Here is a 25,214-nt window from a genome sequence, read left to right as displayed (position 1 = left end):
GGGGTGCCGGTCCTGGGCTTGGCTTCCCCTCTGCTGCTGTGGGGGGTGCTCCCTGGTTTGAGGGGGATGCTCCCTGGTCCAAGGGGGAACAGGTGGGTAGGGTGTACCTGCACAGTTGGTCGGGTCATTGTCATTGCACTTAAGAACACTTGGGCTTGTGTTTGATTTACGTGGCAGTGGAGTCTGTACCCAGGTCCCACTCTATTATTATTATTTTTATTAGTTAAGATCATATTTATTGTGCCATAAATTGGTACAGTTCTTTAGAAACCTGGGAGATGTACCCACTGCTGAGGACGTTCAGTCCCAGTGAGCCAAGCCAGTCGTGGTTCAGCCCTGGGGTCGCAGCCGCGAGGCCACTGAGCACGGTGCTGCTGGGGCCTTGGCAGAGGGTCCTGCTGGGGTGGTGGGCTCCGGTGCTGGCAGGGCCAGAGGGTCCCTGAGGGTGAGTCTGGACACTCAGGTGCCCAACGGAGGCTGGTGTGAAGGGGGGTCTGGCTGTGCTGGTTTGGAATGTGTGTAGGTGGGGGAGTGAAGAGCTCTGTGCCTTCTCCCGTTCAGAAATCTCATTTCTGCGTTGATCGTTTCTTCCTTCGGTGTTTGTGGTGGGGACAGGGCAGCTGTCCCCAGGGCAGCATGTCTCCTCTCCTGGTAAAACAAAAAAGGCAACAGCTAGGGCACTTGGGTCCAGTGTGTGAGTGAATTTCTAAGTGAATTTCTCAGTCTGATCAACAGGAAAAGAAACTGAAACGTTGTGGAAATACTTTGATGAGAGGTGGGTCTTCACCTCCCTCATGGAAATGTCACCACGGGTGGGCTTCTCCACTCCTCAGATGAGGGGAGGGGGATCCTCCCCACCAGGCCCTGGCGAGGGCTGGAGCCATCCAGCACATCACAGTGCTCTGGTTCACCTGAACCCTGGAGTGGTCCTGGTGCAACAGTGCTAGAAACAGGGTACAACCCTGAGACGTGTAGGGCAGGCAGGTGACTTCTTGCGTCGGTTACAGGTGGTTTTGTTCTGACTCGTTAATTTTCATTAGTGCCAAAATGTTAGGCTGAAAAACTTCTTTTGCCTAGTCTGAAGAGTAGCCCACATTTCATCCCAAATACATTTTCATAAGGAAGAAAATAATAAATGTGCCTATTGTTTGTATTATAAAAAAAAAAAAAAGAATTCCCCAGTAATCGTAGTAAAAAATACCACAGTCTATGAGACAATAATGCTGAAGCACTTTACAAATGGTATTATCATTCAAAGTGCAAAGCAGCTGGTATTTTGTGATGGAACAGATTTTATTGTTGCTGGATATAGGGTCAAACACTTGCAACACATTCTCGATTTAAACAAACCAAAACCACAAGTGCTTTTGTGAAGATAAAATCGGAGTGTTTTTTTGTTTTGGTTTGGTTTTTTTGCTTTTTTTTTGGTTGCATATGCTGTTCTTTTCATGCTGGGGAAACAGTGAGCATCCAGCTCCCCGTGCGCTCTCTGCCATGCCATCCTTCTGGGGGCAGAGGCAAAAATAGGACTGTTTCAAGTGTAATTAAAATCTCTTACTAGCTCTTTTGAGATAGGCAGATCACCAAAAAAAGAGAATTGCAAAAGATTTATTCATTCTGGTTCTTTGTTGTTATTTGCCATCAGTGGGGAGTTTCATGCCATCATCTGTTAACTGGTTGTGCTGCCTGCAGAACAGGTATTGACTGAGCTGGCAGTGACTCTGGGGCCATTGTCCCAGGAAGAGCTTTGGGAGCTTGGAGGTTGCCTTGTTGTTTATTATCTTCACTTTTAAACTTCCTGCATAAAAAGTAATATTATATCTTACGTGGTAAAGTGATTTGTCCTGCAGATGAATCAAGGTAGCATTGCTTGCTGTAGCCAAGAGGCTCAGGGAATTGCAAGAAGGAGTTTGCCCTGTGGGGCTTCTGTGTCCCTGGGCCCTGCTCCGGGCTCTGCCAGATGCTTGGATGTTGGGTGGGTAGGAGCCTGACAGGGTTTTAACAAAGCAATGAGGTTTTACTCCAAATAATTACCCAAATGCTCTGTATTTTGTGTAGCTCTGTCTAGAGTGGTTTAAACCGATGATGCTGAAATATTTCAGCTACAGGTTAGAATAGATTAAAAATCTCTTCCTTGCATCAGACAAGTGTGAGCTTCAGGAGCTGGAGAAACAGGCAGTTGGAGAGACTGGGATACAATTATGTTTTTATGTCTACCTATTAAGCATAATGAAGGGTTGGTTGCTGGCCTTAAATTTGGAAAGAGCTCACTGTAAAGCTTAAAACAGAAGTAGTTTCCTGTAATTACAGCTTTGCAGTAAGAACTACAGCTAGGTAAAGAGAGTAAAAGCTGTTCATTGTCCAGTTATATTTCCATAACTGCTGCACTTTTAAACATCTGTTTTGAGATATGGTTTTTTTTGTTGTTATTTTCAGAAGTAAGCTAATAAAAGCCAAAATTGGGGGGGGGGTGGGGGGTAAGGTGAAGAGTGTCAAAAGAGCAATGCTTAGAAAATAGCTTTAACTTCTTCTGTGAGCCCTGCTGCTTTGTTTGGAGGATCAGTTGATTTGGTTGTTAAAGAGAAGGCCAGTATACGCTGTTGGTTTGTTTACTTGAGTTTGAGATACTGAATTATATGACTTAAGATTTTAAAAACATGCCTTTATTTGTACTAGATTAAGCAACCCTGCTAAGATATAGTTCAGTTGGTTCTGAGTCTACGTTTGCTTTTACTTGACTTTATTCTTACTGCCTGATGGCAATATATCAGGCAAGCTTGGATCATAGCGTCAATTGTTTGAAATTATTGTTTAGATTATATTCAGTTTCAGATTGCAAGAAAATGCTCTGTAGTGAGAAATGAGCATTTGTTTATCATGATAAAAATAGTTTTTCATAGCCTACATTTTTTTTCACCATGTAATAGTAACTGTTGTAGCTCAGAATATCCCTGTGCAGTTTTTCAGAGTGATAACATGGCACCGTTTTGCTCTTCGTGTGCTTGGGGCTGCATAACTGCACTGAAGAGGAGATGTTTCTGCTTCAAGCAAGGAAGGAGAGGGGGAAGACCAAACTTTTTCTTGTCCCTTAGGGAAGAAGCCCTAAAATACAACCTTTTTTCTCCCGGCCTCAAAAATCTGGTGCTGCTTTTTTTTTTTTTTTTTTTTTTTTTCCCCCCCCCCCCCCATCCTTTTTCTGGAGCTTCTCTTGGAATCTGTTTTAAGGGGTTATATTTGACTGTTCCTGAATGGTGCTCCTGCCTTTGCTGTGGTCTGGCCCAAATAGAGATGTGCAAAGTTCCCATTACTGAGCTGTAAAAGAATACTGTAAATGGGTTATACAGAAAAAAACATTTAGATAAAAATGCAATTTTCCCTTCCACACACACTGCTAAGAATTAATAGCACATTCTTCCTAAATGGGTTCTTCTATATTATATTTTCACCTTAATGAAATTCTTTCCAAAACAGAAGTGTTTAATTTAAAGTTTTAGAGCAAAATTGATCTATCCTTATCCTTGTTGCCCCCCCCTTCCCCCCTCCCTTAGATCTGGCTGAAACGATGACTGTGGGCTGTCTGAGTGCTCTGTGGAGAATGGTTTCCAGTGCCAAGGTCTGTGCAGCAGTTGGACCCCCCAGCCCAGCACAGGGTCTGTCTTGGAGAACTGCTCCCCATCTGGTGGCATCTCTGGATTTGAGCTTCCTGCTGGGGACATGAGGTGTGCACGCCAGCTGTGCTCATACTGCCTCTGCCCACCTCACCGGGGAGGCACCACTATGTCACTGGCCAGAATTTTTGGCAGAAATGCCCCAAAAGGGAGAATGGCCAAGCCCAGGGTCCTCTGTCCATGTCATCCCAGCGTGGGTTCAGTGTTGTATGTTGGGCCTGAATGTGGGGAGACCTGGAGAGTAAATACGTGCCTAGGTAGAAAATTGAGTAGTAACCCTCTGGGCTGACAGAAAGACTCCTGCTTTAAGCAGCTATTCAGAGAAAATGCTTTTATTAAATAAGTTGTTTGTAGTTTTCATAGTATGGGTAAAATGGTTCCCACGTATATGCAATATGTGTAATGATGGAGACATGGATTGGAGTTGATACAACGCAGAGTCTTCATGTTCAAAATAACAATTGGATGGGCAGTGATGCTGAGGAGCCTTTTGCATAATTTTTGTGACAAATTACTCTTCGAGGGACTCTGTGCTTGGGATATCCCCCAAAACATGAGATACAGGAAAAACAAAAGGCCTTATTTTCTTAGAGCAGTTCTAATGCCTGTCAAAGCACACTGTACTCTTCTCCTAACGCTCTCTGAAAATGTCTTTTTTTTGGCATTTTAGTTGAAACCAAAATCTTTCTGGGCTTTTGCAGGCATCCTGCATTGGAGTTTTGATGGCTTCTTTACCCAGATATTTCTTCCCACCTTTTTTCAAGGATCTGCTCCTGCACAACATTTGCAAGGAAAAATGGCTTCAGTGGATTCCACCTCCCACCAATTTTCAGATTACTGGGAACTGATAACAAAGTTCTGGGATTCGTTATTCAAAATGTGTTCTCAAGCTCCCTCAGCAAATGGGGATCAGCTTGTGCATATCTGTGATGCTCTGTTGGTGTTGATACCTCACTTAGCAGACTTGGCATCCGTTGGTGTTCTTCCTGACTCTTACTCCTAACTAACAGGAGCTTAATCCCAATTCTGGTTTTGAAAGGGGTATTTATAGTCAGAGAGGCTTTGACTACTTACAGTCATCTTCTGGTGATCTTCCAATCAAGGAACAGAAAAATACTACCTCTCATTGGATGGGTTACAGAATAGCTATTTATTCAGTCACAAAATTTCCCTTTTGTGATTCACTTTTCATGAATCACAGTAGTTCAGCAAAGACTGCAAATCACGACTTTCACAGCCAAATGTGCCATTCCCTGGAAGCATGTTGAAAATGTAAATATTTCAGTGTAGCTCTTCGTAACTTGCAAGTTTTGTATTAATGGGAGGTTGGATCTTGAGTTTTTGTTTAAAATGAAATTTTAAGAAGCCCAACAAAATGCTTGTTTGGTGTAACTCTGGAAGGCAAACCTTTCTGAACAGTCCCAGTCTCTGGCTGCTGGCCCTGGGCAGTGTGCAGTGCAGGGCACAGTGTTACCCTCAGGCTGTTCTGTTCTCTGCAGCCCCACGGGGCAGAGCCCAGGAACGGGGCTCGGGTTGTCACCTGCCCAGCAGGACACATCGCCCAGCACAGCTGGCTCTTCCCCTGCGCCTCAGCTGAGAAGATACTGCTAGGCCTGGTGTCCAGATCTTGGGCAGCCATCTATTGTTAGGAAATTTAAAACTGTATCTGAGAAGGAAAGCCCAGTACAACTAGCCAGATGGTGGGCTGCTCCCAGACTTCTGCCTTGGCTGCTCCTGCCCATTGTTAGAAGTGTTTCCTACCTCATGTGAGTGGCTGAGCATCATAGCGTGCTGCTGGATTCCACTTCAGGTATGAATTCCTTGTGTCATGGTTTCCTTTTCCACTGTCTTTGCTGGTTGTGCTCCATGTGCAGGTGGGCACACTGCAGGAGGACTCCTGCCTTTCAGCATTGGTTGCTACAGAAAAAATCTTCATGGCCATTATTTCTATAAAAATACCAAAGCTTCTCATCTTCAAAGTCACTGCTGTTACAATAATTTTCTCTTTGAACATGTCAGGATTCTGTCTTTGATTATGTACTGGATTGTCTCTTGTTATTGCATAATGAGTTTTTTGGGTAGACAGAGATGTTTTTGAGTTCATCACAGTTCATACCCCACCCCAGTACTTCTTCAGAAAAGAGGCTGTGTTGAAAACAGGTATTTTAAGAATATAGATATTCAAGAAAATAACTGGTTTTGTCTGTATTTTCCTGAGAATTTTATAAAGCTGATGTCAAATATAGCTTTCTTTAACAATTTGAACTGAGACTTTCAAAATTTCCATTTTCTTCCCTCTTCTTTTTGCTTTTGATTGCACCAGAAATCATTGTTTCAGAGATTTTTCTTCCACTTTTTCATTTGCTGTTTTTGCACAAAAAGAATAATCTTTGTAATTCTACCACCAGTTTATTCAGCTTTACACAAGTTTGGGGGGGGAGAGGGAAGAAAAAAAGGAAACAAATAAGAGGGTTTAGAAAATTAAATAATGCTTATTCTTTTAGGAAAAAAAAAAAAGAAACATTTTATTTTTCCATTTTGTCTGTTGCTGTTCTCTGGAGCTGGGAAGGCTTTAGAAAAAGAATCCTGGAAAAGAAAATGTGGGAGATAAGTAATTAAATAAGCATTAACAGTGATTTTTATAGTTACTGGGGAAAGGAAGAGGAAAGGATGAACTCTCATGGCCAACTTTAAGAAAAATACATGAAAATTTAAAACCAATTGTAAGAATGAGTAGGGTGGTGCTGGGTTAGTGATGCTGTTCTGTTGGCTGGCTCTGCTGCTCAGATTCCCTCCTCCAGGGCAAGGAGGTGGCTCTGTGGGGGTGGGGGAAGCTGGGGGGCTGGGTGGGGGGTGGTTGGCTGGCTGGCTTTTAACATGGCTGTCTGACCTGGGGAACTGAGCACTCTGCTGCCAGATCCCACCTGCCCTCCTCTCTTTTCAGCACTTGTTCAAAGCCTTGGCAAGTGCTCACCTCCATCAGAAGCTGTTTTCTGGTTCTTACAATGTGTATTGGTGATCTGTCTGTTTTCCAGTGACAAGAGTTTCCATCCCTACTGTGGTGGGTGCTCAGGGGCATATTGCAGCTCTTGGAGTGCAGTGGTGGGATGAAGGTGTCCTGGCAGCAGAGCTTCTCTCCCACTGCTGCCAAGGAAGGGTTTGGTGTAGAGGGACATGCCAGCTTTGTGGCTGTTCATGGCTGATGGCTTCAGTTGTGGTGCTCTGCATTAGTACAAAGTTCACCTCAGATCAGAGGGCAGGGACCTTCTGAAATGGAAGGTACCTTGAAAGGTCCTCCCAAGCCTCCCTGAGCAAAGTGAGAGCCCAGGGACAGGAGTTCTTGCAATCATCTTGCTCCTTGTGTATATGCAGTCTCTTCTGTCATTGAATGATGTCAGCGCCACCAGGGAAATGGGAAAACTGGATGAAAATGGGGGATGGTACAACTGCCTGAAGCACTGAGTAGATTTGTCCCTTGGAAAATGGATATTCTGTAAGAGTGGCAGGAGACCCCCAGCCCAGGGAAGACCTGCAGAACCATGTCTGGTGATGAGTGGGTGTGTGCACACTGCCAGCAGGTGGTTGTACAAATGGTGGTGGGGGTACTGCTGCAGAGGGGGAGCAGGGCTGCAGCCAAGGGCCCCTCAGAGGGGTTCCCTGCAGTGCAAGTCTTTGCTGAAGAGTTTGTACCTCCTGGCTAAGGTTTTAAACAGGCGCTTTCTGCCCTGTGCTTTGTAAGAAAAAGAGCTCAAAAGGACTTGCTGTAGCTTTAAACTTGCAGATCCCCAAAACCTCCCTGGGAAGTAGAAGGGGGAAGGGACCCTTTCAGGATTAATTAAACAGAGATGTCTTGCTGTAGACTTCAGGGTTTACTGATAAATGCCAGCCCCTCACCCACATCTGGTGGTGGCTGCTAGTATTTAATCAGGGCTATTACAAGGAATCTGAGAAATCTTCCCTTTCTCCTCCTCTGTCTTCCATTTATCTGTCCTCCCAACCTGTTTGTTTGTGTACAGTTAAGTTTTCCATGCCAGGGAGAAGCAGAGTGGAAATGTCAGGGGTCAGGCAGCAGGCAGGGAGCAGGCAGCCCAGCTCCTGCAGCCTTTGACTTTCTGAGAAACCGGAGATATGTTTGTTCCAGGCGGGATTAACTCTTTCAGCCCAGCTGCCTTCTGCTTGAGAAGACCTGGAGGAGTGGAGGGAAGGTGGGTATGCTGAGGCACTATGTTCTGCTCATGTGTGTGTCCTTGTGGTCCTGTCAGTGATGGGTGCTCCTGCTCTCATTTCACTCCCTCTTATCTAAGCCCAACAGGCCCAACATTTCATCTGCCTTGGCAGCTGTGCAGTGGAGGATGAGGCTGTGTGGATCCAAACCTCTGGGAAGGACGGAGGATCACATAATTTGTTGCAGTGCTGTTATGGAAACCTGTCTTTCTCAGCATGTTTTCAGTAAACAGTGTTCATCCACGACGGGCTCGATGCTGCCGTTGGGAGACACGTAATTTGAGCAGAGGCGTGACTTGGGCTTTGCCATTCAGAAGATGCCTAAAGGCCAGCCTGAATGTCCTTGCCTTCAGAAGAACCAGTTTTGATGTTGGGCCAATTGGCTTGGTATCTGACAGCCTTTAAGGGGTGTGTAGTGGGTGGTTTATATGTGCAGCAGACCTGGCTGGTGCCAAAGGGGTAGCTGGGGTTGGGTCAGGGTTCTGGGTGTAGGACTCTAGCTGTGCTACCTACATCTTGCCCTGCCTGTGCAAATGGAAGGTGTGACTCAGAGGTGGTGTGGAGGATTCGGTTGGTTTGATGCCTTCTGTGTGTCTGTGTTACAGTGGGGAAGCAGGTGCTGAAGAGCCAAGTCTTGTCTGGTTTAACAGAGCTCAAACTGCAAACAGGGCCCTTCTTAGGAAAGTGCAGGTGGAGCTGACAAGGTGATTCTTATGCTGGTAGCTGGTTGCATGGCAGCTTCGTTATATTTGGCTTCATTTCAGTAGTGAGATGTTTGTATGGAACTTGCATGCGTTGAGCTAAGGGGCCTCTGCAGGGGCAGGATGGATGGGGGGCGAGGTGGCTGTCACCCCCAGGAGGGTCAGGGTTGTGTTTGCAAGCAAGGTCCTCGCACAAAGGTGTCTCAGTCTTGCTGCTTCATTTCTGATGTGGATGTTGTGCTTTAAAGGTCTTGCAGCCCACGTGCATGGGAAGGTTCTTCAGCTGTGGTGTATCAGCTCAGCCCCCACAACAGTCTTCAGTGCTACGTAGCTGCTTTGTGTCAGGGGGGTGGATGTGCCACAGCATGTTTCTCTGTTGTAACTTACATGGGTGTAGGGAGGGTGTCACCTCTGTCCAGCAGGCAGAGCCCACACAACTGCCAGTGTAGCGAGGTGAGCTAATTGTCTGCCATTTTTTCATTTTCCAGGGATATTGAAATTGTTGTGGGACATAAATCATGTAAGCATATGGCTAGAAGGAGAACACAGGCCCATATTTCAGCTTCGAGCTGGAAGATGAGACTGTCCACCCTGTGTTGTACTGGCCCATTTTGTTGATTTACTGGTGTGTGAAACTTTAGAGTTAAGTTTTCGTTACAGCAGTGAAGATTTGTCTACCCATGACTTTCTTGCTTGAACAGCTATTTGCTCCTGATTCGTTGCTATTCTGAGAATTTTGTAAAGATGTTCCATGGTGATGTGACAATTGGAAGAAAAAGATGAGCTTATATTTTTCTTATCCTAATAGTGGCACTTACAGATTTATCTAAGAAAGTCAGGTTTCTTTGTTCTTTTTTCTTAAGGTAAATTCCCCTTGCTGCCAGTCCTCCTTCACATGGTTGCATATTTCTTCTGTCTGATGATTTTTATTTTTGCTTTTCCTTTTGATATATTTAGTTTTAAAACATGCTGTTCAAACAAACCCTGGTCTTCCCTCAGATTTAGGAGCCCCATCTGAATCACCACACCTTTCTGCTGCTTTATGGGATGTTTCTGAATGTACCAAATACATTATATGGCAACAATGTCTGCATCTCTTTCTGAGCCAAATTAGTATTTGGGGTATGCCAGAATTTCAGATTTTTCTATAGCAGATAAGACCTAGTAAGAATTTACCCAGGAAGTGCATTTTGGGTTGATGGCATCAGATACCAGTCAGATTTGCAAGCACTTAAATGTTTTCCATCAGAGATTTTGACGCTTCTTTAGCAAAATCAGGCTGCCTGTAAAAGGTACTTTTTTTAAGTTACTTTTCATAGACTCTTTAGAAACTGTTCAGGAATGACCTGGGGCTTTCAGACAGTTATCTGGAAACTATTGTCTCTGGAGCGTGGGCCGGGAGCATCCGTGCTGCCCGCCTGGCTCTGGGGTCCCTACTCCTGTGGCTCTTACTCTGGGACATTGTTTGAGCTCCTTCTGATTGCAGGGAGGCTGGATCCCGGGGTCCCTTTGTACAAGCTGCTACTTGTGAGACACCAAACTGCAGTTGGAGGTATCTTAAAGAGGAATGGGATGTATTTCAAGGCTATTAAAAAAGCGATAAAAGACCTAAAACTCTTGATACTGTTTCTTCTCACTTACTGTCAGCCTTTGGTAAACTCCAGTTGTATTTTCACTAATATCCTTGAACTCATGTGGTTTAACCCAGAGCATTAACACACATGATCACCATTCTTGGTGTGCAAGTGCCTCAGATGTGTGAGGCCCCTGGGAGAGATTGACTTTGCCTGTGGCAGTTTTGTGTTACAGTCTCGTAACTGTGAGTTATGGACGGGGCAGAGGAACCTCCAGGAGCTGCAGCAGAGCTGGGGAGGAAATGGAGGGGCTAAGGGGTGGGCAGCAGAGGACACTCCATCCCTGGCCCTGGCCATCAGGCTGGGTACAGATCTGGCTGTGGGATATGAGGATATGGCTCCTGTGGATTTCTTTGGGAACGAGGCAATGAAGCACATACAAGTCTTTGGCCAGCTGAGTCCAAGCCTTTGCCTCACAAGAGACTGAGAATATTTCAGAGGCAAATTTCTCTTTTTTACACTTGGCCAACAAGTTCTCATTTAATTTGCATCCTGAAACTAAGCAACCACAAACAAAGTTCTTTGATGGGAATCTTCTTCTTTCATTCTGTTTTCACTTTATGTAAGGAAAACAGAGATTTCTGTGTGTAATAGGCAAGGCTTAAATATCCTATTTATTGTTGGCACTTCTATTTTTTCTCTAGTAATTATGTAGAAGCTCTTGCACAAATCTGAGGAGAGAAAGCTGGAATTTGCATATTTCCTCCTGGGTTGCTCTCTGTGCGTAATCACCATCTATTCATTGTCTTTACAAACTCTATTAATACACCCACTTCCCCTGCCAGCGTGAGTGGGCACTTCCATGCTATTTTTGGAGGCCTTCTCTGTGCACTGAAACGTGTGTGAGGCTGAAGGTGATGCTGGTACTTTTGGTCTGTGTATCCTCAAGAAGAAGCGAGCTGCAGCCAAACTTCCAAAGATGATACAATGGGTTATAGAGTGAATATTGAGGGTGCTCTTCCAGGCACCATCCCCTGGCAAAGAGTCAAGCCGGTGGTGACAGAGCAGAGCTCAGGCTGGCTTGAGCCATTGTGGAGCATTTAACGTGCACTGAAATGTTCTGTCTTCATGGGGAAAAGCAGCTGAGTGGTCGATAGGCTGGGTGGCCCAGGACAGGGTCTGCAGACAGTGGGGGTGGGCAGCGAGCTCCTGGCGACGTGGTGCCCGTGGGAGAGTGCGGGTCTGAGCCGGACCTGCAGGAACCCGAGGATGTTCCCCACCCACAGTCAGCAAAGCTTGTTCAATGGCCAAGGTGGCAGTTCAACATAGAGCATTTTAGTGTAATGTCTTTCTTAAATTTTGCTCTGTCCTGAAATAATAGGAAGCAGTGTCCAGGAGCTGGTTTTGGTTTAAATGAGGGCATATTGAACAACTTCATGCAAGTTCTGTGTGAGCAGAAAATTCCGCTTTATTTGCTTTTGCATTCTGGCTGTCAAGAGCTGGATTTCACATGGGCTGGAGTTGTAGGTAAAGCTGCCATGTGATAATTTGCGTGCATATGAAATAAATTTGGAAGTATTGGGTGCAAACCCCAGCATTTCCTTACTCATCGCCGATGTGTGGGTTGGTACCCTTGGTGAAAAGAGGCTCAAAGCATTTAGTTAGTGCAAGTGAGTGATGTACGCCAACAGCAGAGGAAACATGGGATCAGTCAGCCCATATTCACTCCTACTGTGGAGTTCTGCTTTTCCTGTTATGTGCTGAAGGCAGAGGCAGGGACATGGCTGAGGCAGCTGCTGTCCTTTGAAGGGACAATGAGGAGAAGCTGTTTGTCCCAGTGCTAGATCCTAGTGTAAATCTGATGGCACCAGTGGGTGGGATAGGCAGTTAACTCCTTTCCTTTTTAAAGCCTTGGGTGGCAGGGTCATAGCTTCTCATACCATGCAGAACTTTGGAGAGCCCAGTGCGGGTGATGACTCTGAGGAGCCCGACGGGTGGTTTAGAGTGGTGTGGCTGCGTTGGGTTAGACCATCAATAGCTCAGCTTTCAGTGGCTGTTACAGATGGGCTGAGGTTTGCCTGCACAGGGGAAGGCAGGACCTGGCTGGCAGAAAGCAGTGCTGCAGCCCTTCTGTGATGGGACCTGGTGTGGAGGAGTGGTCTTTTATGATGTGAGAACCAAAACCCTGTCAGCAGCCTCTTGGCAGGGAGGCAGGCAGAGCTCCCCTCTGCGGTTTGCATGTTTTGCAGTAAAGCCTGAGAGTTACTGTGTTAAACTGAAAAGAGGAACTGAAGGTGGCCAAAAGAGAGGAAGGATGTGCGTTAAACAGAGTCTGTTGTCGCGTGGCTGTCCAGCAGGGCACAGGAGCTAGTGCCATCTCAAGGTATGGAGCTTCTTGCTTCCCCCTCAGACACTGGGCTTGTGCTTCTTCTCAGGGAGTTATAAAGTTGGAAAGCAGTAACTTAACAGTAGCTTCCAGATAAATAAATAGGTGGGGGCAGTTTCACACTGTCCAGTAAAGCCATAGATGCATGGTGCTCTCCTGCTGGGCAGAGAAGTGGGGAACCGGGTGTTGCCCCTTCCTCGTCTCCGACCAGTAGGGAGGAGGGAACGTGGTTTTCAAACAGGAATCTCACTCTGCTCCTCACACCTGTGTCTTCAAGGTCGTGCTGCCTGCAAGATGACTGCCACCTTTTCCACTGATAGGGTTAGTATTTTTCCTTCTTAACGGTGTTTTCACCAGTTTCTTCAGGCACCAGCTTGTGGTTAAAAGCCTGAGTTTGTCCCCAGGTGCTGGAGCTGTGGGGTAGGACACTGCAGTCTGACTGTGACCCCACAGCTGTGGCAACAGCCCTTAACGCTGCCGTGGGTTGGGGCAGCCTGCTGTGGTATGCACATCCTTCCGTTGCTTCTGGGGAAAACAGGAGCATGAAAAGAGGTCAGGGGAGAAAAGAGAAATGTGTGTTTGCAGCAAGCACTGTGTGTCTCCTGTTACCCAAATTCTGTGCAAGCAGCGAGCATGATGGAGCTGAGCCAGCTCAGAGACCACTGAAAGCAAAATAAACATCTTTGCAGCATGGGCTGATAGATGCTCCCTTTAGAGTCACAGGCACCTCCAATTAATCTTGCTGTCTGTGGAGGAAAATGCTTTGAGGATTGGAGGATGTTGCCAGACCTGATGGAGGGGTGGGCACCACTCCCCATGAAGGGCAAGGGGGGCTGTGTTCCCAGCCTGGGACAGGGATGGCCCTGCCCTGCCATTGGGTGAGCACTGTCTCATCTCCATGCAGCAAATTCAAATGCTTTGATCTGGGTTTGTGGGGTATGTTAGTGGTGAGGGACAGTGCCCAGCACTGTGTAGATGGATGTGACTGAAGAGCCTTCCCTCCTTTGTGAGAGGGGCTGTCACAGCACAGCTCAGCTGGCTGGATCTCCGCAATAAATCTGCGGACTGACCAAGCCTAATGACTTCTTGAAATGTTAATGAGTGAGATGTGGCCGATACCCTGGAGTTGGGATGTCTGCACAGCGCTCCTGGTCAGCAGGAGGGGAGTTGCCTGGTCCCCCTTTCTATGTGCACATTACAAGTCCTTGCCATTAGCTGCTCATCTTCACCACAAACCCTTCTGGTGTCCTTTAATATTGTTCATATTGAGTAGGGTGGCATCTTTAAGCGTCTTATGGGTTTTAAAAATTGGTTACACAAAACAAAATGAAGGAGTAGAATTGGAGCAAGAGGAGGGTTTTATTAATGGAGCAGATGGGGCCAGAGTGCTGGGTGTTGTGCAGGGTTAAAGGCCAGAGACAGCCTTTGCCTCAGGGCATTTAAAAGACAAAGAGACAGATCCAGTCCCAAGTGGGGTACAGAGGTGAAGAAAACTGAAAGTGTTGCAAGTTTATGGAGTAAGCAGGTGGCAGGTGCCATGTCTGTGTTTATAAACAAATGCAAAACATGTGCTTACTGGTGCTCTGGCAGCAAGGAAAATGCCTTTGTCCAGGATTCTGTCAGTGCTACAGAGGAGATGGCTCATTTGTTTATCAACACAAATGAACTAGTTGTGTTTAAAAATAAATTTTAGGAGTAAATTAATCTATGGAGAATAGGTCCAGCGTGCAGGGAAACATGAAATGGCTTCAAACCTTATTTTTCTTGAAAACTGAAAAAGATGATTCTGTACTGTGTACAAATGCAGAGCTATGTGCCTGAACCAATATGTCAAACTGTCATGTGGGAGATTTGGTGAAAAACATCTTGTCCTAAGGGAATAATTTTAAACACTATATGTAGGTTTGCTGCCTCATAAGAGATCATTACTCAAATCTATTCCCTCTTATGGTAGCTCAGCCTCTGCTTAAGGGGCGCAGAGCGAACAGAAGCCTATTAACGCATCCTTAAAGAGTGGTTATCAGATGGTAGAGGGGAAACTGATCTCTGATCAGGGAATACTGCGTTTTTGGCCAGATCCTCTGATTTAGCCTTAACAAGATCAGTGGCAATCCCAGGGCTTCACGCTCGGCTGGCCATCGAGGGCGGCAGCGGGGCCGGGCGGCCGGACCCTGGGCAGCGCAGCGGCTGAGGCTTTGTCAGAGCTGGTGAAGAAGTGTAAGGGACGAGCCCTGGGGCAAGGAGCTGTTCCAGGGATCTTCACCTCCTGTTTGTCACTTCAATCTCACAGGAACGCTGAAATGTGGAGTGGAACCCAATTCCAACCAGACCCCTACCAGACGGTGACTGCGCTCTCGCCCTGCTTGTCACTGCCTCCCCTGCCTTTTGTTCGTGGTGGTTTGGCAAAAAATGAGAGAAATGGCACAAGCAGCACCTGAAGAGCAGCATAAACTCCTGGTGCCTCTGTGTAGCATCCCCGTTGCCCTGACTACACTCCATCCCTCCCTCAATTAATCTCTCCTCTAACAAGAGGGGATGCATGTAATGCATGCTAGCCTCACAGGTGCACTTCATTTTAATGGGATTAGTTTACCTAAAAATCAGGATTTATCTGGCTTTGCATAGAGCTTTGTGAGGTCGTCACAGTTAAGAGAATATGTTTATTTTTTAGAAATGCACAAGAAGATGCTACCTGAGGGAAGAGGCTTTGCATGGCAGCTTAATGTGGGCTGAGGATGAAGAGGGAGGGGAAGGAAGCTGGAGGATTGAAAGTCTATATAGGTGGTGTCTTTGGGAGTGAGGAGAGTGTCAGGATCTAATCTCACTAGAGAAATATGCTTTCCCTGAGCTGATGTGAAAAAGCAGCCTGTGGTGTGGATTTTTGGTGGAGCAGAACTTGTCTTCTCCCTGTGTCCCAGCTGCAGGCTGCCAGCGGATGGCCAGGCTTCTGTGTGGGTGACCACCCTGCCACCAGTGCTGTGTAAACAAACAAGCAGCAACCTTTTATTTCCTCAAGGCCTGTGTGCATTTTGCAAAGCAGAGCAGAACCAGAGCAGCTTCCCAAACATGCCAGGTCAGAGCTGCGGGCATGGGCCTTGGGAGGAGGGCTGGTCTGGCTGTTGGCTTGTTTGTTTGGGGCTTAGAGGTTGAAGTGGGTTCTTGAGGGTTAAGCTTGTTCAAAAGCTAAATGGGTGGCATTTACCCAAAAGCAAATTTTAATATTATTAAAAGCAAACCAAACCAAAAAACTCAACCAAACAAAAACCACAAGCTTTTCTAGTCTTTTGGGAAGGTGAAGCTGTCTGTGTGGATGTCTGCCTCTGCAGGAGAGCGGCCTGGCAGTCTGGTCCCAACTGCAATTCAAACCCTTGCTTTTGTATGTTGTTGTAACTGATGAATGTTAGCAAACCATTCAGAGAATACTTTGAAACATTTACCTAAAAAAACATACAGTGTGAAGTGCATTAAACAAACTGAGCACAAGCATGTAAGGGCTGTGAAAAAGGCTGGACTTGAGTCACTTCCATGTTCCAATGAATGTTTGCAAACATTTCTTTGCCGTAGCCACCCAGCTCTTCCAGATATTGTGGCTGGCTCTGAGAAGTGCCTGTGCACAAGCTGAGCTAATAGTATTAATCAAACCTTGTGTTAGCTCCGAGGGCATTCAGTGATTATTGCAGGGTTTTTCTCTGCTGTGAGCAATTTTGCACAGTTGGCTGGGATGCATGTGCTGGGTTTTCCCCATCTTTATCTACCTCTGAAACACGGAGTAGCTGCTCTGGACAGGAGCATGATCCCCTGGACAGGATCGTGGTAGAATGGGCCAGTATAATCAAGGTAGAAGGAGGAAATACTCTCGATCTGTGCAGTAACTGCCTTTGGGGACCACCACCACTTCACCTGGTGTGTGCTCCCAGTGAGGGTCAGGTACTGGCAGTGCCAGAGGAACCTGCTGCAGGCGCAGGCAGCGTGGTGGCTTTTGCTCTGCCAGGGACTGTCCTCCCTGGCTCAACACCCACCGTCGCAGCTGGCAGTTGTGGAGGCTGCCAGGCCAGGATGTGCTCTGATCACAGCTTTCAGGGTGAGGAAACCATCATGGTTGAGCCATTTCAAGACTCCTTTTGGTCTTTGGTCACTTTGTTGCTTTGAGTGTCATGCCTTCCCTGTGAACACCTTGTGTGCTGACATGAGAGGTTTTATCTCGTATCTCGGCTTCAACATGTGCTGTTTTCAAGCTGCATAGACTATCCTGTGAACCAGGTAGTTCTGCTTGCACTGCCCCAGGTTCTGTTGTGTCACATCCTCTGGTTTGGAGAGGAGGTCTTCACCCAGACCATCTCAAGATCTTGGGTATGGAGGATGGTTCTTGTGACAAGGATATTGCTTTTACTAATAGCACTTACAACTTTGTTGTGGTAGTTGCTAATAAGAGGCAGTTGTGCAATTTAACCATAATTTGTTTGGAAGTTCCTGGCTTTCAGCTGGGCGTTGCTCATGATTGACAGTGCTTTATCTGAAACTCAGCAACTGTGAGGCAGTGACGTGATGGCACCATCTTGCATTACCTGGCTAATTTTAACCTCCTGAGTCCCCTCAGTCTCTGCTAACGATCTCCCTGGGGACTGTTTGCTGTGGAGGAGGCCCTGGAGAGACATCCCAGCGCTGATCCCAGCCGGGTGCTGGTTCCTGGCACCTGCTCAGGGAATGCGCTGGCTCTGCCTTTTCTGCCAGTGTCCTCAGCCGAGGGGCTGGTCCCCTGGAGTCCTGCATTAAATGCTCCTTTCAGAAACACCCCCGAGGTCCTGGGGGCCCCTCGTGACAGCAGCTCAGCAGAGGGACTCTTTCCTCTTTTTCTGCAGCAGAGGAAGAAAGCTGCTGTCACAAAGACTAATCTCAAGGCGCTGGCTTTTCCTGTACCGAGACCAGCATGTCCTGTACGTTCAGGGAGACCTAAGAATAAAAAATATGGGTACTGTGTGCATTGTAAGGGATGTGAACAAATACTGGTGTAAGAAAAGCGTTTCTCAGTTGTCTGCACAATCCCGTTTGCATTTTAAACATTTGATACACAAGAAGTTACACCGATATATTTACATAGAGGATGGTAAGTTTAAAGAGCAAAGACAGGCTGTGCTCACGCCTGCCCAAGCTCTTCGTTGGGTGTTAGATGGCAAACTCTGTTCTGAGCTTCAACTCTGCTCCTTGGTGCTGCTTATTTATCAAAACTGACTAAAAAAGTCCAGCGCCAGCTACAGGGGACTGTAATCCACTTTGGAGTTCAGGGAACATGAGTGTCTTTGACCTGCTGATGTTGGGTTCTTTGTGCAGCAGTGGGTGAGGGTCTCCTGCAGGGGTGCAAGCGCAGGGTGCAGCTGTGCCAGGCTGAGGGATGTGGGAGCTCTGCGTGTTCACACATGGCTGCCCCGACGCGCCGCTCGGCTGGGCCGGCAGCAGCTCCGCTCTGGAGCCGCCGTCCTCCTGTTGCCTACAGCTCCACCTCCTCAGGTTCTAATTAGTTTCTCTGCATTGTGTTATGATACTCTTTTGAATACATACAATTCTGACATCCTATAATCAAGTATTAAAAGCATTTTCCAGTTTAAATCAGGGACCTCCCAGCTAGTTTAAGATTGTTTTTTTAATTTCACTGTGACCGTGTAAGAAGCTGTTCAGTTCCCATTTTGTATCTTGTAAAGAGGCTGCTTAAGTGAAACAAATACAACTTATTCCAAGAAGTGTGGTGAACCCACACTGCTGGGCTTTGTGGAACATGAGAAAGATGATGTGAAGAAAGCTCTTAAGAAGGTTAAACATTCACAACCATTTTCTAGTGTATTTGGCATGCTCCAGCACCGCCCTCAGCCCTGTGCGATGGGAATCTCAGGGTTTATCAGAGAAATTACAGCCTCTGCATTTGGTAGAGCTACACTGGGTCTGATCTTACCTCTTGTGTTTGGGTGAATATGAATGAAATGCAGGCTGCCTGTCATGATTTGGCTATTTTGTCTTGTCTTGTACCGTTCTTCTGTTTACTCACCGTTTTTATCCCACAAAAAGCCCTTCTTCCAGGGCTGTGGCTTGTCTGCATTGACTGAGGCATTCTCTGCTAAGAGATGGTGGATGGGAATGACCTGAGTGGAGGACACTGAGGGTTTGGGGCTGGTTTTCTGTTTTTGGGTGGTTTCAGTATCGATTTCAGATGCTGGAGGGTGCACTGAGAGTGAAAACTCCTGGTTGTGCTGCAGTCCAGGACAGACATTGTCAGTTGTGTGTACATCCCTGGTGTTCAAATATATTACTGTTTTACTTTAAAACAAGTGCATGTGAAAATGAACTTTTGTGGTGTTTTTCTGGCATGGTGAAACATGAGCTGGAGAAGCTCGCTGCGGGGCGAGCTGCACCACTGGTGGGGACGCTGGGGAGGCAGGAGCCGGGCATGGGCCAGGGCAGGGATGGGGCCATCACCCGTGGTGTGGGGCTGTGGGGCTGTGCTGCACGTTCTCCTAATGCTCTCTCTGAACCCCTTCCAGCCCACGACCTTCCCCCGAGCAAGACCCCGGCGGCGCAGAGCGGCAGCCACCTGCAGTGCCTCTCGGTCCACTGCACGGACGAGGTGGGCGAGGCGAAGGGCCGGACTGCGGTGCCGACGTGGAGGTCCCTGCACTCGGACATCTCCAACAGATTTGGGACTTTCGTGGCTGCCCTGACTTGAACAAAAGAAATTATTTTTTTCTCTTTTTAATTTCAAAGGGCCGCTACTGCTAGGTGGACTATTTTTCTAGGTTGGTACCTGCTTAGTGGCATATGGACTGGAAAGGGTTAATTTAAAGTAAACCTCAACTTTTTTTTAATCTTCTGCCACAGTATGTTACCAGTGTTAACCCTTCTGCAGTTAGCACACTTTTGCTTAAGATTTTCCTGCTAGACCACTTTTTCCCATTATTCTGTAACCTTGGCATACATTTATAGATGAGGCCTTTTCCTTTTTCATCTCAGCATATGTCCAAGTCACCTACGTCATAATGAGACAAAGATCATCCTCCTCCTCCTGCTTTTCTTCCTCCTTTGCTTTGGTTTTCTTTGTTTTGTTTTGCTTTGTTCAGTGCTCATTACGATGGTGGTCCTGAAGAACAGCAGTTCAGGAATAAATGCTGGTTAAAGTGAAATGGTCATCATGATAGTATATATTATATTGACACCCAGCTTCTGCCAGTCACATACAAACCAAACAGTTAATGCTCTGTTGAATATTCAGGCACCGAGCCTGCCCTTTCCCGAGAAAATGATGTTCTGTTATTAGTAACGTTCAGCCTGGCTTGCTCTCCACCTCCCCCTGCGAGGTGAGGATGTTCCTTCCTGTATTTACCTTGGTGAAGCCCAGAGACGGAGCTTGGTCATGAACGGGCTGGTTCAGGCACAGCCGGGGGAGGTAGAGAGGAGTTTTTCCAAGTCAGTCCAACAGGAAGTTTGCTTAATAATTCAGAGTCATTCTCTCCCCCACTGAACACCAGGCTCCCTCTCTGCTTGCAAGCAGGGGGAGCTGGCAGCCTCCTGGTCCCGGTGATGCTCCCACAGTTCCCACTTTATCACTGCTGGAGAAACACCCCCCTTGTGCCCCCTGCACGAGCTGTGCTGCTGGGCCTGTGTCCCCAGAGTCCTGCCAGGCAGTGCTGCTGCACCCTGCCCGTTTTTTACCCATTTTTAGCTGAAGAAAGATGCTGTTGATTAGAAGCCAGGTCCAGTGTCCCGTGTGCTTGTCTGTGGGGCTGTCCCAGTGTGGTGGCAGTGGCTGGGGGTGGGCCCAGCCAGGGGACATGGGGGCTGTATCCCCAGGGAAAGCGTTTTGCTGCCTCCAGGGCAGGGAAACCCCACCTTAGATCTCCCCGAACTCATTTGAGTCCCCGTTTCCACCACTCACTGAAGAACAGTGTTGCTGGATGCAGACAATGAAAGGAAAACCATACTTTCCTGCTCGTGATAGATAATACTCGTTTCAGAAGAAAGTTGGAAGCAAACCAGCTAAAGCCACAACGGACGTGATGGTCTGAGGCTCCTGCGGTTTTCCGTAGCGCTGCCATTACTTGTGCCTCCCCCAAGCCCGGGTTGCTGTCGCGCCCCACACGGGCCAGCTCGCTGGCCTCTGCTCCCTGGTGCTTGGCAACATCCCTGGAGGTCTGGGTTTTAGCTGTGCACTAAAGGTTGGCCTCTCTGGTGTTATTTATTGCTTCTGCAGAGAATTCACAACGTGTCCCTCCTCAGGGGATGGAGTTTGAAGACTGCTTTGTATTTTATCTTTGATGATTGTGCTGGGCCTTTAATTATTTTGTAGTAATGTTCTCAGTAGACACCAATGGAGAGGAAATTCTGCCTGAAACACCAGGGGCACAGGGTGGTCCAAAACCCTCACTTGCAGTCAGATGTGCCTTCAGAGACTTGCAGTGTTTGAAATGTTATTTGAATGTGCTCCTAGTAACCACGCATGGATTGATTTCCTCTTACGGGTCTGGTCAGTGACTTGCCTTTGGATGAATTTGGATAGTTTTTAACCTTGATTTTAAATCTTATTTTACTTTTTATTGAAGCTGGAGCTGCCGTGAGGATGAGGATTTTTGCTCATCCTGGAGCAATTGGCTGTGGAGCTGCCTCACGCCTGCTTAGTTTGGAAGAAAAGGATGGGATGTTCTGTACCTTCTGTAGGTGTGTGTGTGCTGCCCAGAGCTTGAAGCTCCTCCCTGGCCCTGCAATAGAACATCCGTGCCCCCAGTAATGTACCTCCTGGTAGAACAGTAATGGTCAGTCCCAGTTGAGACAATGCCTCTTTGCCCAGGATTTCTGAAGTCCCAAATATGTTTAACTGTAAGTCCTGATAGCAAAGCACCTGGGGCTGCTGAGCTGAGGGGACTTCAGCGCTGGCTGGGGGCTTCAGTCTGCAGATCCTGCCCTGTCCTGGTGCTTCTGCCCATCCCAGCTGGGTGGGGCTTGGAGTAACCCCAGCAAAACACATGCCCAGACAAACGACCCTGCATTTCAGCACTTGCAGTTGAAAATTTAGGAAGCATTCATGGTCTGGTGGCATTCCTGTCCTGGAGTGCTGCCCCAATGGCTCACTTCTTTGTTTTTAGTTTTTCTGCTGTGCTCAAGAGAACAGGTTTTTCAGGCTTCCTGAGGTCAGGGATGCACACCCTGTGCTACCAGGAAGAGACCTCTGGGTGAATGCTGCCCCAGACCAGTCAGATGGCTTTTAAATAGAGATCCTAGTGTAAGTAGAAACCCTGTGACTCAGTTGGTCTCACCCACCCTTTCCTTCTGGTTTGCTCTCTGCAGCTTGTGCTTCTCTCCTGGAGCTGCTGTTCTCATCCACTTCGGATTTTTTCACTTGCTCATAGAAATACAAAGTGGAAGCAATTCCTTAAAACCACGGCAATCCAGACAGTTTTAAATCCCATGGAATGAGAAGGATGGGCTGTGCTGTGAGGACATGTCCTCAGCTGCTGAGCTGTGGTTGGTAGAGAGTGAGGAGGTGAAGCCAGGGGCTGGCAGTCTTCTGGGCCTTTCTGCCTGTGTTGTTCTGAATGCTATGGCCACATAGCATTCCCTTTGCTAACCTCCTATCGGTTCAGTCTTGTTTCATTTAAGTGACACAATCTGAGCAAAAGGAGATGCTGGGAGCTCTGGTCAAGGCTGGCAGCAGCGCCAGGACCAACCTGGGCTTTTGTGGTTCCTTTGCTTTTTGCTAAAGATCAGAACAGAAATGGTACGTGTGACTGACCAGGACAAGCACCATGTCATGCTGGTTACCTGGTGTGTTTGGTACTGACAGCATGTGCAGGAGGCTGGAGCTTTGTTGCAAAGCTGCTGTTGCCTGCAGGAATATCATTGTACTCTTTTTCTCCATTAATTTGACACTGAATGCACTGATTAATTTTTTTAGCGTATATAAAATATCAGCCCTACATGGTAAGAACTGAAATGATTTAATTTTCTGAGTAATAAGGCTTCCAACTGAAACATGTTTAGGAGCTGTAGGTTAAAGCCTGTTGTGCAAGAGGTAAGTTGTGCTCTTGGGGAGGGGAAAACAGGCACAGACAGTGTCAACCCAGGCTGGGTCACAGGCAGGTTGGTGGCAGAGCTGAGCTGTCCCCAGGGGCTGAGCTGCACAGCTGGAAGCTGCTTCCTTGGGAGGATGAGCTGGTTCAAGAGAGGGTGAAGTTCTATGAGTTACGTGATCCCCAATGACAGGGTAAAGCCAGAGTAATATCAGCTCACACCTGCTTGTCCTGTGGGGCTTGCACACCAGAGATGTTGCACCAAGAAGCCAAAGACCTGTGGGAAATGTGCCGTTAGGATTTGCTCGGGGGGAGCCCGGGTGCCAGTCACCTGACCCAGCTCGCTGACTCCTTTGGCATTTGTTGAAAGAAACCCAGCATCTACCCTTAGTTAAAATGTAGTAGCAAACTGAGCAAAATCTCTCTTGCATTTAGACTGGGAGGAGTGGGAAATGATCTCTGCCGAAAAAAAAAAAAAAAAAAGAGACTAGGCCTTATTTATTAATTACTCCTGTGAATTTTCTCCAGATCATTTCTTCCTAGGGTTACTTCTTCTCTGCTATTCTCACGTGATTGTTAGAGCATCTGTGAGACAGGGTTTAGACTCATTTTAATTTAGTTATGGTGGCTTTGATCAGCTAGGTAAGGATTTAATGGTGTGGTAAGGGCAGAAGGGAACCAATCAGTGTTGTGTCACCTGGGTCATTCAAGGACTGGCTCAGACACCATGGTCCTCGGAGGCAGCCCTGCCCGTGCCAGGGATGGGGCTGATCTTTCCCAGTGCCAGCAGGGAGGCAAAACAACGGGGTGAGGTGAGCACGGGGCAGTGTGGGGGCTGCTGGGGGATGCAAAGGGGACACAGAAACAAAAGTGGTAAATTTTGATTATTTTTGTCAAGCTGCAGTGTAAGGTTTTCTCAAGTATTAGATTCACAGCTGTTCAATGGATGGTGTGTAAGATCATAACCCATTTTTATAGAATTGTTTCTCCTTTATTGCTTAGGGCTAATGGAGGAAATAGTCTAATTTTGTCTTAGGAATTCTCTATTAAAATTGTTGGTTTGAGTCCATCCGCTCATAGATTCTGACTGATGAAACTGCAAGCTGTGATTTCAGCAGTTATAACTTTATCACTATCCAGTACCCAAGAATATTACAGCTTTAAAACAGCCTTAAGCAAAAGGATGTTATTTCTTTGTACTAAATTTGGTTCACGGAAAAGAAAAAAAAATCAAAACAAAACACAACCTCAAAACACTGGTAATCTGTACTGCATAGCAAACTTCTGAAAAATGTTATTGCACATGTAAAATATGAAAACTTGACTCTGCTGTGTGTTAGGCAATCCTGTAATCTTCCTTTTTTTTTTTTCTTTTTTTTTTTTTTTAACTCATTTCTTAAATGCTTGGTTGGAAGACTGTGACAATAGCTCATGAAACTGAGTGTTATTTTTTTTTTCCTTTTTTAAATATGTAAAGTGCAGTCTTCTGTATTCATGCATATTGTACATATCTGTATATGTTTTACTGAGCAACGAAATAATAAATATGATGTTAATGGTGGCTATTGTACATTTCATACCATGTTTGTTATTTCTTGCAGTCAGTCCTTTTTCCCTAAGATGTGAGGAGGTGAAGTGATGCTCTTCACCCACAGGTATCTTGGGCAGCACCGTGGGCAGTGCCAGGTCTGCCCGTGCCCCGGGAATTCCGCTGGGTCCCTGGGGGGCTGCAGGGGCGTCCCTGCTGGGCGTGCTGGTTCCCTCTGCAGCCTCTCCTAGCAGGTCCCTGGCACCTGCAGCCACTTCCAAGCCCCAGAGCGTGGGATGGACACCGGGATGGTAAAGGCTGGAGCCAACTGAAGTAGTTGGAAACATCTTTTTAGCAAAAAGTCATTTCTCCTCTGCTAGAGCGGACAGCAAATCCGTGAGGTTTGCTGAGCTGCTCCAGCTGCGGTAAATGGGGCTCAATGAGGGAAGACAAACCTGCCCAGGAGCAGCAGCTGGACAAGAGGAGGTTCCTTCTGGCCCTGCTGTGAGCTGCAGGACTGGATCTTCCACAGCACTACTTTGAGCAAGATTTTAAAGCTGAAAAAAGCAAACAGGCTAGAGGTCTTACCAAGATTCTTAAAAATCTCTTCATCTCTGTTACTCAGATTTCAAACTCTTAATCCTTTCACATTCCTGCAACTTTTCCAAGGAGTCCTTCAGGAGAAAGGCCATGTGGTATTTTCAAAGGAAAAACAAATCATAAAGAACCTGCAGTAGCCCAGCGATGTCCAGACACGTTGGTTCTGAACCAAAGAAGGAACCTTCCATCCCTGCTGCCCGCAGGGAGCCCCGCGGCCGTGCCCAGCCCCCCAGCTGCTCCAGGAGCTCGGCAGGTGCCCAGGGCAGGGGCCGAGCAGCCCTGGGGTCCCAGCTGGGCTGGGGACTCAAAGCATGAAGTGCCAAGACATGGGACCTTATCCCATCCCTCTGCTTTTGTGGGTTTTTTTGTAACATCGAAAGCACAAATGGAAGAAATGAAACTGCTTTGAGAGCCATTTCAAGTCAGTTGAGGGAGAGAAGGATTTGCTTGATCTGCAAACCACTTTTGATATTCTTGAAGGGACAAA

At 47.0% G+C, this 25,214-nt stretch overlaps 1 protein-coding gene across 1 annotated transcript in view; it reads left to right on the top strand.

Annotated features, from left to right (window-relative positions):
* Positions 1 to 24,160, top strand: part of MN1 (MN1 proto-oncogene, transcriptional regulator) — a 35,812-nt gene extending 11,652 nt beyond the window's left edge. Inside the window, exon 2 of the mRNA XM_051634074.1 lies at positions 19,084 to 24,160. Coding sequence (XP_051490034.1) covers positions 19,084 to 19,265 — 182 coding nt within the window. The 3' untranslated portion in view covers positions 19,266 to 24,160. The remainder of the gene's footprint in view (positions 1 to 19,083) is intronic.
* The last annotated feature ends 1,054 nt before the right edge of the window (positions 24,161 to 25,214 follow it).

This window comes from Apus apus, chromosome 16, assembly GCF_020740795.1.
Source record: "Apus apus isolate bApuApu2 chromosome 16, bApuApu2.pri.cur, whole genome shotgun sequence".
NCBI lineage: Eukaryota > Metazoa > Chordata > Aves > Apodiformes > Apodidae > Apus > Apus apus.
Note: the sequence above shows the minus strand (reverse complement) of the source record. Positions and strands in the feature narration are given on the sequence as shown.